The sequence below is a fragment of the Pelodiscus sinensis genome, chromosome 5 (assembly GCF_049634645.1).
Source record: "Pelodiscus sinensis isolate JC-2024 chromosome 5, ASM4963464v1, whole genome shotgun sequence".
NCBI lineage: Eukaryota > Metazoa > Chordata > Testudines > Trionychidae > Pelodiscus > Pelodiscus sinensis.
In genome coordinates this window covers 20,438,341-20,452,707 of record NC_134715.1, presented here as the reverse complement: position 1 = coordinate 20,452,707, position 14,367 = coordinate 20,438,341, and the positions used below count along the sequence as shown (strand labels likewise).

General features: G+C 41.3%; 1 protein-coding gene across 2 annotated transcripts in view; it reads left to right on the top strand.

The window, feature by feature from the left end:
• The first annotated feature begins 1,775 nt into the window (after positions 1-1,775).
• The window catches only part of UNC5C (unc-5 netrin receptor C), a 424,416-nt gene continuing 411,824 nt past the window's right edge, over positions 1,776-14,367 (top strand). For both annotated transcript variants that reach the window (XM_006111944.4, XM_006111943.4), the window contains exon 1: positions 1,776-2,529. In XM_006111944.4, coding sequence (XP_006112006.1) covers positions 2,406-2,529 — 124 coding nt within the window. In that variant the 5' untranslated portion in view covers positions 1,776-2,405. The remainder of the gene's footprint in view (positions 2,530-14,367) is intronic.

Below are 14,367 nucleotides of genomic sequence, written 5' to 3'. Positions count from 1 at the left end.
AGGCAGACTTCAAAACAAATATCGCGAAATCAGGACTTTTCCTTGCATAGCCTACCTGGTGGCAACTTTTTGTTATTGTTGTTCTGTTGCTGAATTAACCGGATAATTTACAAAAGAGTAAAATGCCAAGATAACCAAAATACATACCCAAGAGGGAAGGCACAAGATAAATATATAACAAAAGCAGACCTCCTCTTGCAACATTGTTGTAACTCTTGTTCTTTCCATCACTTCTCCACACACCTTTGGCTGGCATCCACAGCTATGCTATGTCTCATATAGAGTTAGAGTAACTATCTGTTGTGCTTAAAGCAACGTGCACACCTGTAAAACCATAAATAATATGTCTCCATTGGGTGTGCACTGGCAATGGTATGTACGGTCTTATCATATAAATACATATTCTACATATAGCTCAGGATAAAATAATTCTTATTCCCTCTTTTCTCATCTATGGTATGAGCCCAGTAAAGGAAATGACTTTGGGAATACCATATTTAGTTATAAGAGCTCTCTCTCAATGTGGTGGCAACAGAGGCATTCCTCTGTGAATTCTGCAGATGGTACAGTCAGGAGCAAATAATAACTAGGCAAATATCTGATAGTGGGCCTGAGCATTTTGCTGTACTTCTGCCTACTCAAAAATGTTTTTAACACTATTCCCTTGGAATTTAATTCAAAATGTGGGAATCTCCTGCCTAATGAATGAGATTTAAGGGTCTAAGAGGGAGAGAAGTGTCTGAGAAACTAACTGACCAACTAAATGACTGTTTTCCTCCTACCTCGTATGGTAGAAAAAGGCAGAGTGGGTGAAAGGGCCACTATTGCTATCTGGATTCCTATCCGGGCATTCTAACATTTTATGCTGCTTCCTGCGGTAGAGGCCAGATTTGGCTATTTACCCTCCCTCCCATCTCCCAGACCATATCTTGGGATGGAAAACAAGACATCCCTTTGTGCAGACAGAGAGGAGAGGCTGTTCCTTCCCCCGTGGAGAAGGGAAAGGGGGGGAGGGAGAGAAAGATCTATTTGAGGGATGAAACTCATTTCCCAAGGGGTAAAAAATCTGGCCCACTTCCCGATAGCTCAGCTACCTCCAACAGTCTTCCTCCCTATCTATGTCTCGGCTCTCTCTTCTCACCTGGTTGGGGGGGGGGCGGAGCAGCCACCTGTATGGGGCGGCCTCCTCCCTACATTCTGTGAGTCTGTCCCTGCCTTTGAGACGGCTGGTGTGTGGGCCCTGTAGAGCGGAGCTTCTGCCCTGACGCTTCAGTGTGCATAGTCTCCTAGTTCTCGCCCAGCACCGGATCGAGAGCAGGTGCTAGGCTCACTCCTCTGCTGCAATGAAACACGCAGGCTGCAGCCGTGATGGACAGAGAAGCACTTCTTGGTGCATCTGTACACGTCTTGTAATCAAACGGGGGGTGGGAGCGCCCCTTCTTTTCCCTGGCTGGAATTTTGGTACCTGGCTAGTGGGTGAGAGGTGTATTAGAGACAGGCAGATCAATCGATCCTGGCAGGGGTTCTCCTGCCTGCAGTCCCCAAACGGGTGGGTGGGGTCTGCAGAGGGCGGGGGAGCCTCTCTCCCCAATCCCCCCAATGGTTTCTCCTAGCTCTTGTTCTGCCCTTTCAGGTAAGCTGCTAGCAAAAGAGCCCTTCTCCCGCCTCCTGGCAAGCAGTAGCGGGGCATGGTCCAGTCCGGGAATCCGGCGCGGGTTTTGCCGGTGTCTTTGGGAAGGCAGAGCTCCATTGGATGGAGCAATGTGCCTTAGCCAGGGCTGCGCTCTCCCGTGTAACATTCAAAGGAGGGAGCGAGGGGCAGGCGCGCTCTGAGCCTGGCTCCCCCATGCACGGGGCTAGGTGCGCGTGCAGCTCGCTCGGCGCTACTTTGCGCGCGCTCTCTGGCGCACATGCCCATCCACGCACTCCCAGCCGGAGTTAGGATGCTGCTGCCGCCTCTTCCTCCCCTGCCAGACCCAGCTCCCGCAGACTTGTTCCCACGACTATGAAATGACCAGTCCTCTTCACCTCGCAGCCGCCGCCTGGGCACCTGGTCTCCTCAGCGCAACCTTGAGCAGAGTCGGGGGGAGCAAAGGGCTCCTCGCCTCATCTCTCCTGTGCCTGTGCGCGGTGGCCACGCCAGGGGGGCTGTGAACGCGGCGCAGACTCGGGGCCCGGTAGCCGTTGGGCTCCCCACACTGGCTGGACGAGTGGCGGGGCACGCAGCCCCTTGAAGAGGAGAGAGGCTCTTGGAAAGCTGCTCCTCGCTCTTCTCTCCCCCACCCCACCCCACCCCTCCATTGCCCAAAGAAAGTGGAGTGCGGGGCTTGCTTCTTCCCGAGGACTTCAGCTGCTGCTGGGGGTGGGTGGTGGCGCTTTTCCTTGGCTTGCTTCGCTCACCAGCCATGGGGAAAGGGCTGGAAAGCACGGCTGCCCGATGCGGACTGGGACTGGGATACTTACTGCAAACGTTCGTGTTACCTGCCCTGGCTATCCTGAGTGCCAGCAGCACGGGCTCCGCAGCGCAAGGTAAGCCGCTCGGAAGGGGCTTAGCTGCCCACCCAGGCTCTCCTCCTTCAACTCCGCCTTAGCCAGCCACCCTATCTATCTATCTATCTATCTATCTATCTATCTATCTATCTATCTATCTATCTATCTATCGAGATTTGCGGGTCCACACATAAAGGGACAGACAACACCGAGATGTTCTTTCTCGCAATGCGCCCAACTCACTGAAATGACCAGGGGAGCTTTCTCCCGGGGGAAGCACCAGGAGCTGACCCTGCTCTGATCCGTGTGTTCTCTGCGTCTCTCTGTGCATTTAGGCACATTGAGCACAGTTGTGACGATTCCTCTGTGTGTGAGAAAGAGAGAGAGATTGTGATTTCCTCCGCACACATGCACACCCATCCTCCCTGCCCATGCTGGGGAGTAACTTAAAGAGCAAGAACAGGGGGAATTGACAGTATGGACTCTCGGATCCTCCCATTCCGGGAGCAGAGAGAAGAGGAGGTTGGGATCCGCATGGAGTGCAGCCCGCAGCCTACGTGTAGTGTCTACTGCTAGTGCAGAGAAGTCCGAAATCCTCCTGGAGCTAGCTAGAGGCATCCCTCTCTCCCCTTCCCGAGCTGAAATGGCTTTGCCGGATCTTGGGAAGACAGGGAAGAGAGGAGACAGACCCAAGATGGGTCTCCAGTAAGGGGACATGTAAGCTCCGCAGTCCTGGGTGGTTGACTGTCATCAGTGGCAAAGGGAGCGATGGGCCGGGTAGCAGTGGCCGCTGACTCCCCGGGGAAACACCTGGGGAGGGCAGCCCGGAGCTGCTCTGCACTTTCCATACTAACTTGGGCACTCACATCTCCTTGCCTCGGGCCCCCTTTCCTCTCGTGCTTTTCCACTGAGTGATCGGTGTGTGATGTGTGTATAGCGCAGCTGGTGTCCCTGATGGGTAGCTTGGGTAAACAGGTACTGTGATTTGTTTAATCACAATCATTTCTTGGGTCACCTACCTGACAAGTTCGTGTAAACAAATAAAATAACCCTCCACCTCTGTAAGGAAGGCTCCGCTGCCTTATGCTTTTACCCATACTTCCATTTCACACCGAAACTCAGGATATCATTCGAGCTGTTGTTTGCATCAGTTTCTTTGGACTGCAGAACCGCAAGCGTAAGGAGAGAAATTGACTTCAGTGGGAATTTGCTGAGGTGAAAGCCAGGCAGTCAAGAGTACCGTGAATGTGTTGATGTTGGTGTTTTATTTGCAAGCGTCTGCTTGCAGCTCTAAAATCTGTATAATTGGGAGTGCTGGAAAGAGACTTTCTCAACCTGACTAGGATGAATGAGTTTAGCGTAGGTACCAGATAAAGACACATCATGTTCAAAAGGCGGTGATCCGGCGATTTGAGCGTAGAACTCGGCCTTAGGTTTTATCACATCAAATCAAGAGAAGAGATCAATCAACGAACAAAGCAAGTTCGGCAGAAACGTCAAACAGGAAGATAAACTGGGCAGGGCACCACATGAATGGCAAATTGGAAGTGTTCCTCGTGTTTCTTTGTGTATTCCTTTAGACATCTCTGTGTCTCTGATAGTCAGAGAAGATTGGGAAGTTGGTCCTTTCTCCAATCTGTGCAGAGAAGCAGACCCTCCTTTTATACTTTTTTCTTCCTTGCCCAAAATACAATATGCCCAAAGGGAGTTAAAAAGTGTAGAGTGTAATGTCATTATTTTAATTTGCTTGTTCTGTTTTCTATAAAAAAATGTCCCTTTCTAAACTATCATTACTTCCAACCCTTCACAGTGAATGTTTAGCTACTTCTTGAATATGCCATAAAGGGCAGTGAATCCATATGTTGCTAGTCCTGGCCAATTCACTACAGATAGTTTCTGTGTAACACTATTTCTCTCTCATACACAGACTGCACATAAAACTTTGTTTGTCCCTTCCTCCTCTCCAACTCCCTCTCATTCCAGAAGTTATATCAGTAATCGAAAGAATGGACATGGGTTGCTAGTGTGTCAATGTGGTCAATAAATGTTGGGGATTAGTTGCTCGTGTGTGTGTGTGTGTGTGTGTGTGTGTGTGTGTGTGTGTGTGTGTGTGTGTGTGTGTGTTTAATGAAGATGAGGTTCATTAAAGCATTTGAAAAAAAACGGCTCGCATAGTTACCAATAAAAAAAAGAAAGATTAGAAGTTGATACATTTTTGTCACAGCCAAGCAATAATATATTTTAGGACATAGATTTTACTGGGGAGTATTGGCACACTGTACATGAAGGAATTCTTTTAAAAATGTCTCAGTGGAGAGATACTTGAGAGGACTCTGCAGATCTAACACTGTATAATCACTCTGTGAATAAAATCACACTAATTTATGACCTTTTTGACAATACTGTACCAAAGTGTTGCTAATGGCTCTGGGCTCCCAAGGACTCTGATGCCACAGGCTGACTGTCATGAATCTGAGAGCTTGCTTGTTTTTTAGGAAAGAGTGAAGATATATGTGTTGCATATTATGTTTCTCTCTGTAGCCATTCTCATCAATTTTCTGTCAATACAAGGGATCTCTTAATCTATTCTCAGATTCACCCTGAGACTTGGGGTTAGATAGCATGAGTAGAGTACATCAGAAACTTTATCATGAAAAGGAGGTTTACAAGAAAATAAATGAAATAAAATTTGGTGGGCATTGTGTTGCTTTTTTTCTGTTTTGTTGTGCCATCATTTTGTATAATTGGTTCACATCTGAATCAGGCTACATGATATGTGTATAGAGATATTAATGGTACTGTGTGTTGGTAAACCTTACAGAGTATGTAACAACGAATGTTATTGTAGAGAAGGGGTCATGAGGAGAAAGGATCCCCTCACTAACCTCACTTTTTATATCTTACATGTTCCATTTTTGCTACTATTTACATTTTTTCTTAGTAACAAAATTATTTGTAATAAACAGAAAACTCTGGGCATGACTCCTTGCACACACCAGAGTAGGTAAGAAGAGGATCAGGCCTCTAGACCTGAAGAAGGTATCAATGTAAACTATGAAAATACTAGTATACACAGAATATAGCTGAGCTCATGCAGTGAGAGAAAGAGCATGAGAGGTCACTGGCAACTCTTTCGTTTGTGATAGAAAGTTTATTACTTGCCAGGGTGGAAAAATCCAGAGAATGTGGCCAGGATACATTGGGGTTTGTTTGGGATTTCCCCCTCCCCCACAGATTTCTCTTTCCATTCCTTGTTTGTTAGAACCAGACATACAATTTAGATGCAGATCTGGATTTGTGATCTTTGTCAGAGTTTGGGAATCTTCAGATCTGGTATCTTGCTTTGGTGAGCTCTATATATGTCATATTCCATTTTCTAATGGTGCTGTGTGAAAGAAAGGGAGCTACAATTTACCTGCAGCCTTGTTATGAATTTTTCTTTCAATGAAGGATTGGGTAAAACATTTTTCCACTTTATTTCTTTACAAAAAATATTATTGGTTGATTTTTACTCAGCTTTAAATCCAGAGGCCTTCTCTATTTTTGTCCATTCTCTTCCATCCACAAATAAGTTCACTTTGTGTCTACATTGCTTTGATTGTTTGTGTGACCAGTAATAGAAAATGGCCAATTTGGAAATCCTTTCTCTCAAGAACACATAATCTTCTGATCTTTGGAGGAATTGGCACAAAATCAATACTAGTTTTGGGTTTTGCAAAATTCAAACCCAATTAATGCTATTTTTTAAAGAATTTTGTTCCCAGTTTTTCTCTTCTTTAGTATGTAGACTGAAGGAAAGAGTCAGGACATTGTTTTAGTTTTACTTGGTTCTAATACTGTTTATTCATAATTATTAAATGCTTTTGTCCTCCCTGCTCCACCCCTACCCCTTCATCTTTTGAAGAAGGGTAAGGATGCCTTGGGCATTTCTGCAGCCCTCTCTCCTTTTCTCTTTCCAATCCCTCCTGGAAAATAAGTCCTCTAATTGAGTAATTGGTGGATCCCCCCCCCCCTCCCCAAGATGCATATCTCTGTGTCTCAGAATGTCAGTGTATATGCCACTGAATGGAATTACTAACCAGCAACAGAAGAACATACACTTTCTACTTTACTCACTGAAATATTCTTCTCCAGTTGTCATGAAGTCATATGAAAAGCCCACAGCTTTTTAGTTAAGGGGTAATCTACTCCAGAGCTCCCAAATCCAAATATCCCCAAACATTAGAGAATGGGGTTTTAGCAAACCAAACTCAAATCGTGGTCTCATATTCAAGATTGGGGTTCCTCTCTATAGTGGGACCAGTGCAAGATTTTGGAAAATGCCCAGGGCAAGAATTTGACCTATCCCAAATTTTGAAAGAGGGGATGTTTATATCTCAACTGAGAGCTGAATTAACCGACCTAGGCTTATCTCCAGTAAGAGTATTTGTTATTTCCAACTGCCTGCTTGGCGTGACTAGATTGATGGGATTCTGATTTTGCATGTACCAATTTAATCCACATTAAAGTTTTTCAGAAGTTATACTGCAGCTTCTATTATTACTTCTAAGGCACTCGGACATCAGAGTGCTGAGGAGTTACTAAGATTTTTGGGCTAATAACGATGTTGTGAGAGCTGGGCTGCAAACTGAAAGTCAAAGGTGATGTACAATACAGGTTTTGTTTTAGTTGATCATTAACAACAACAAAAAAGAAAAACAAAACCCCAAAAAACAAAAACAAAAAACCCCAAACCAACCAATCAACCAATCAAAAAATGCTAAATCAAACAAAAACAAAAAGAAAAGAGAGAGAAATGTTGTTAATCTTAACCCCCCAAAATCTAATAAAGTTAAAGTGATAATTTAAAAAGAAAACCACAAGAGCTGTATTTGTAGATATTTGTCCTAACTCTGTGTACCCTGTATTAGCAAAAGCAGCAGTCTGAAAATGCTTGGTGCGGAAAAAGTGAAATATAACATGTGAATTTACTAACCTTTTGGGGATGCACTTTTTAATTAAATACCTAAATGCATCTTGTTGCTAAAGGAGTGTGTGTGTGGGTGGGGGGGAGACTTAATTATCTTGATGCATCAGTGAACCGCTTTTATTTGATAGTGTGGATGTACCAGTATTTGTATAAGTAAAGAAAGTGATGAGCAATATTTCACTGTGAAAATTAATTTCTTTTAAAGTCATGTGCCTGTGCAGGTTTCAATGACATTAATCATTTTGGGCCAGATTTTGCTATAACTTGCTCCAATTTTAGTATTGAAAGTAACTTCATTGAAATCAAAATAGCCCATTAAGTGTACTTGCTGAGTGAGTGGCAACACACTCAAATCACAGTAAAATCAATGAGGTCAACTGTGAGTAAGGCACTTCTCATAGGGAATAAGGGATGCAGAATCTGGCCTTTTTTATCACTATTCAATAACTAGCACCAGATTACAACACTTATGAAAAAATATAAACATTGAGCACAGCACCATTTCTGATGTCCTTCCATCTTTGTATGACCAAAATACATGGTTTAATTTAATCATCCCAAAGAGCAACATTCTTGCTTCTCTTGAGTTTAATAATAATAGTATGCAAATCATTGATCATGTGGGATTTTTAAAATCAGTTTCAAAACTTTGTCTCTTTATTGTATTCTGGGGAAAACTTTGTATGTAATATGAATAGTGTAAAACTGAATACATCATTACACATATTTAAATGATTTTCTTAATTTAATTTTCAAAAACATTGTGTGTTCTTGAAAGCACAAGTAAAGCTATGTTTCAAAATGTAAGCAAATCAGTTCCACAGCTGGCCTGCAGACCAGAAAAGAAGAAAATGTGCATTATATTTATATTAAAAGACATTTTCAAGTGACTATGCTGACGTCTGTACATTAGTAAAAGACTGATGTTGTGAGTAGCAGGCTTTTTGGCTCAGTCACACAAAGTGCAGAGAAACCCAATTCCCTCTGAAGTCAGAAGGAGTTCAGAGAGCTTAGAACATTAGAGCAGGCTTTCTTACCATGCATGATAAGGCCAACTGTGCTTTGAAAAAGAACCTAAATGTGGACATTTCATTCAGCATAGTAACAGTCATCTAGTTAGCAGTAACCCATTTTATAATGTATTACATGTTTGTTTCCTGAAGTTGAATTCATTCTGTCGTCTTTTAAGAATTCAAATGAACCCGATGAAATTTTTGAAGAATCAGGTCCAATTATCCTTCTGGAAAATGGTACAAACAGTGCTATTGTGGCCTACTGCAGGAAAAATAGGCTTCAGTTAAAAATTTCTCTAAAAATTATAGTTGTTTCTTTACAATGGGCCAAATCCTATTTGCTTTACTCAGAAAGCACCTTGGGAAGCTGGTTGTAAGTCAGAGAGGAGGATTTAACCTAATGTAAGGAATCAGTTGTACAAAAGCTTAGGTAGCTTTTTAATTTAAAAAATATTTTTATTTAAGCCATCTGAGTACATTCCTCTCTAAAATAAAGGTTAATTTAAGCTTGAGTTCTCTTTCTTGGGGTTGTGATATGTTTCAGTGTAATTGTATGAATGTCAGTAAAGAACAGGAGATACATTTTATTTTTATTTTTATTGTTTTTGAAATTGAGAGAGAAATGTTTTAGTTTGTCAAGTGTACACATTATTAGCCACCCAGTGGAGGTGTTCAAGTTTAGCAGGCAGCAATCTTGGCGTCAGTACTGATAAAACAGTAATTACCTTGCCTGTCATTTTCATTAGCCATTTTTGCCTTCAGAGTCTTCTTGCAGTGATGAAACAGTGTAAGCTTTTAAAATGTAAGTCAGGGATCAAATGCAAGGAATAAAATAGACAGGCAGGGTTTTTCCAGTCTACTGCAACCACCACCAACATAGCCACAGAATAGTGTTGTACGAAAGCATAGTTCACTGCCAACATTTTTCAAGGACTGGGGAAGAACAGTGATGTTGTAATTTACTACATGTACTCCACAGAATCCAGTTTCAAGATCAGATGTCCTTTAAGCATTCCATCATAATATTGTATATCCAACAGGCAATCTTAAGGAAATGACATTAAGCCCTTGGGATGCACATTTCATCCAAACAATGACTTAATTTGCATAATTTGATGTCAGTGTTTTGAATTTAAAAAAAAAATTACATTGAAAATTAAATGTAAACTGGAATGTGTCAAACCAACAATAACACTATTCCTTCCATGATCTGCTGGCATTATAGATACTACATTTCCCTATGCTAAATTTAACTGTCGATCCACTTGCAATATTTATAAGCTATGGGTAAAATCCTGAAGGTTCAATAAGACTTCCCTCTTTTCATTAAACATAGTCATTTTGCAGTGGCACTTGCATCTTTTCTTTTAATCTTGTCACCATACAGGAATACACAGGCAATGAGATTTCAGTAATGTAACATGTGGCTGTAAGATGGCAGGCAGAGACACTATTTGAGATAAATAAAATAAAGTCCCAACTCTAGCTTAGAAAGTCCCTTTCCTCAGGGCTGACTCTGTTAATATAAAGAAGATTAAAAAAACAAGAACAAAGCAACTCAGAACAGTTGGTAACAACCACCAAAAGCCTATCCATCTTTTAGAAAGCTAGAAGGGGAGAGTATATAATCTTATCCCAGATAGTCATTGCTTCTGAAGCTTCTGTAGCTTAACCCCAAATAATTTATTTTATAATCAGGAAAAGTGGCCAGTCCTTGTAACCTATTGCACACCGACATCAGCAGAACCCCTTTTTATGTTACCACACAATTATTAAAACAAAAAAATCAGAGCTGACTAAAATTTTTGTTAACCAATTGGGGGCTCTTCCACAGACTTCCTGCTGTGTAGACAGTGCCAAAAGTCAAAATTTCGACTTAAGCTACGCAATTGATGTAGCAGAAGTTGTATAGTTTATTTCAGCTTTAGTCCTGCTGTGTAGACATGCCCTTAGTGGACAGTTTGGCCCCTGGTGCAAGTTAGAAGTCTCATAGCTACCCTAAGTTACACTAGTTTGTAATAGCTTCCTGAGGACCATAACACCAGCAGGGATCACTGGACCACAAGAGTGTTCTAGCTAATTTTGCTCCTGCCTGGTATTTTCCTTATGCTGCCATGATAGAAAGAGTTTTTGCAGAAATGGGAATGTATGCTGATTGCAAATATCCCACACTGGAGGAACCTTTAATGAAGGGGTGGAGAACTTTCAGCCTGTGGCTCACATGTGGAACATCAAGGTTAGCTGCTGGCTAACCACCAGACACTTTATTTACCTGAGTGTCTGAAGGCATGGAGCCCTACAACTTCCAGTGACCGTGGTTCACCCGTTCCTGGCCAATGGGAGCTGTGGGAAGTGGTGGTCCAGCCAATAGGAGCTGCAAGCAGCAATTCCTATGGATGCTCAGGTAAACACAGCATCTGGAGGTCTGCCAGAAGCTAACCTTAATGAACCATAGGCTTTAATGCCTTTTGGGGGAACTTTTAGCAAACCTTTGCATAACATGGGATGAGATCTCTCCTAGTGCACATTAACTGTTTAATCCCCAGAACCGCTTTCTGAGCTAGGTAAATGTCTGTAATTGTACCCATTCTTGCAGATGCAAGCACAGAAGGAGAGATGTAAGAGGATTTGCTCAAAGCCACAACACAGTATCTTGTATCAGAGCCAAGATTAGAACTTGGGATTCTCAGATGCTGAAGATCATGTTCATTGGTCCAGACAATACTGCTGCTTGTCTGACAATTTGTAAGACAGATTTCACAAAAGAAATGCTACCATGACAGATATAACATTACTTTATGAAATTTGAAATTATCCTTGCTCATTTATGGCTTATTTGTATGCACTGGTAGTGTCTAAAAATTGTAAGTATTAAAGCCTAAGGCCAAACTGTATTTCATAACTCAGAAATAGGAACTTACTAATTAATATGATTGCCTAAAAGCTGTGATAGGAGCCAGAGGCCTGGTTCTTATTTCACTTACATTACTGTAACTCCTCTGAAGTCAATGAAGTTACTCAGAATTTGCAGAATCTGGTTCAGTTGAGTTACTTTGGTGGAACACCTCAGTGTAAGTGGAATTAGAGTCACACCTTTCATCTTTACTTTTGATTTACTAACATATTACCTTACTGTTTTATGCATTTTAATCAGTCAGTTTACACTCATACAGATCTACACAAGTCATATACACTGTGAGGTTGTTTAAGAAATTGAATCAGCACCTTTTTATCTTGCTGAGGTAACATAATCAAGTTTATATGCTTATAATCTTATATGCTTAAAGATGCTTATATGCTTATATGCATTGGTGGTGTCCTTGCTGAGGAGCTCAGAAAGGTTCAACTGACCTCACAACAGCTGAGCATTTTGCTCATTATTTGGTATCTACCAATCTCCTTTCAGCCATTTTCACGAGGCAAAGTAGCTTTATTTTTTAGTCGCATACTGACTGAGAGGTTGAAATGTTAAGCCACGTGGATTAACAGTGTATCCTTTGAGAAAAAGAAAGCTTGGGTTTTTCTTGATCCCCTGGGTGCTGGATGTAATTGTTAGAGAAATCTTGAATTCCATCAGTTATATATTCAAAGGAACATGCAACCAACCCTTCTGAGATCCTTCAGAGGAGATTGATTCTATCTCAAGCTGGTTTGGAAACTTGTTAAAACTAACAGTCTCAAAGATGTTTCTTCACTTGCGTCTGGTACATTTCTGGTACAAAAATGAATAGTGGATACTCTGGGAACATACTTAGTACAAAAATTCTTCGAGAAAAATAGCTCTACCGTAAATTTGCTGAAATGATTATGGGTAGATGATTAATTGTAGTCTTATAAAATGTTTCATTTATTTATTAGCTCTAAAATGCATGGTTTATCCTTGCCCAATCCTAACATATATATTTTTGTTGGAAAGCTTACAGTTGAAAGAAAATAATGTGATAACACTGAGGTTAACTGCTGTTCAGTCAGACAAAATCTGAGGAACAAATAATTAGGACACAGAAATGCCAATATAGCAAATGAGCCTTATTCTGTTCACAGTTTAGACTATCCTTATGTTGGTGTAATTTCACTTACTATATTGGAATTACTCCTAGTTTACACCAGCTAAGTGAAAATTTAATCATGCCCAAGGTCTCAGTCTGCCTTAGCCTACTTTTTCTTTGTAAATTTAACTTACACTTTTGCCAGTTTGCTCTAAACTGGTACAGACACATTCTTCTCTCCTCCCTTAACAACATTAATAATGATTTTCTGTGTCAGCCTTATTTCAGCAATTTTATAAATAATGAGCTTCCAGGAATAGCAAAAAGTAACTACAATTTAAGAAAGTCACAGTGCCACAAAGGTGTCCAAAGTGAATTCTGAGGTTCACATGTAGTTTAGATGAGTGCTATAATGAAACCCACAGCACCTCTTTCTAGGGGATAGGGCATTCGCCTGGGGTGCAAAGGGTGACGGTTTCTAGCCCCACCCCAGGAGCTGCCAGACTTTCTAGTGCTGTAAGGGGAGGCAAAATTGATTACCTACAGGTTTTATTGCCAGTTAACTCTGAGTATTTTCAGGTCCATGATAATATGGTGGGCCTGTAGAGTAATTAAAACATATGGACATGGGCATGGACTGAGGTCCAACCCTCAAGCAAGTTGCCAATACAATTCTTGATGTCTCATGATTTGGGAATCACAGTAATAAAACCCTCGTAGTCCCCAGTATCTCATTATAGCAGGAAGAGAATACTAGCTAAGGGTGCATCTACACAGCAGGACTTAACTCAAAATAAGCACTCTTCCCCTGACTTCCCTTACTCCTTATACAATGAGGGTTACAGGAGTTGGAGTAAGAAGTCCTCCAGCTTGACAGTATTTCGACATTATTTTGAAATATCTGCCTGTTGTGTAGACCCAGACTAAGTTAGTTTGAAATAACACTAGTTATTTCAAAATAATTTTACTGTGTAGACATACCCAAAGTGACTGTGCAGTTCAGATTTCACTCTTTGCCCACATATGTGATGTGAAAGTGTTAAATGGAGAAGAACGTGATTTTCTATTCATGCATTGGGCTCAATACCTTATTCTTTTGGGTCAGAACCTGCCTGGATAGCTACTGATCCTCAAAATGTTTTTTTTTTACAAATGTGTGCCCTGATTTTTTTCAAGCCATCATTCTTCTGACAAACTTATTTCATGAAGTCATCCTAAACATGGCTCCAGACTGCTGCTTTCTGCCTCTTTATCAGTTTCTGATGTCTAGAGCAACTTTTTCATCTCTAGTTCAGTTAAAACTGAACTCCATAGCTGTTCTTGTGTTCCTCACTGCTGAACTGAAATGAAATTAGGGCACTATTTGCTCTATTTTCTTAATTAAATTAACTGTGATCAAAGTGCTAAAAAGTAAGCCAGGAGCTGAAGGTTACATTATTTTCCTCTCTCTCTCTCTCTCTCTCTCTCTCTCTGCCTGCCTCTGGTTGATACTGAAGTGGCTCTCCAGCTTCTAAAAGATTAATGTCATTGTTTAAAAAAAATGACTATTGGCTAAATTTTACTTCCAGTGATTCAGCATGTCCTTTCAAGTCTATGGAGTTACTCCAGATTAGCATCTTAGTATTAGATAGCAGAATCTGGCCAACTACATGTACATGTCCACATAAATATATGTAACATTTAACTGGTTTAATGACTTCCTGCCTGAGCACTCAGTGGGCTTTGAACCTTAGACCTTTGGCACTAAAAACATGGGCTTCTACAATTTGAGCTAAAAGAATATCACAGTAGCTGGTATCAATAGCGGGTTATTATCCTCTATAAGGCTATTCACTAGTGTGCAGTATGACATGGATAAACACTGTACATATGCACTGTAAAATACAAAAGCTGTTTAGCTTTGCTA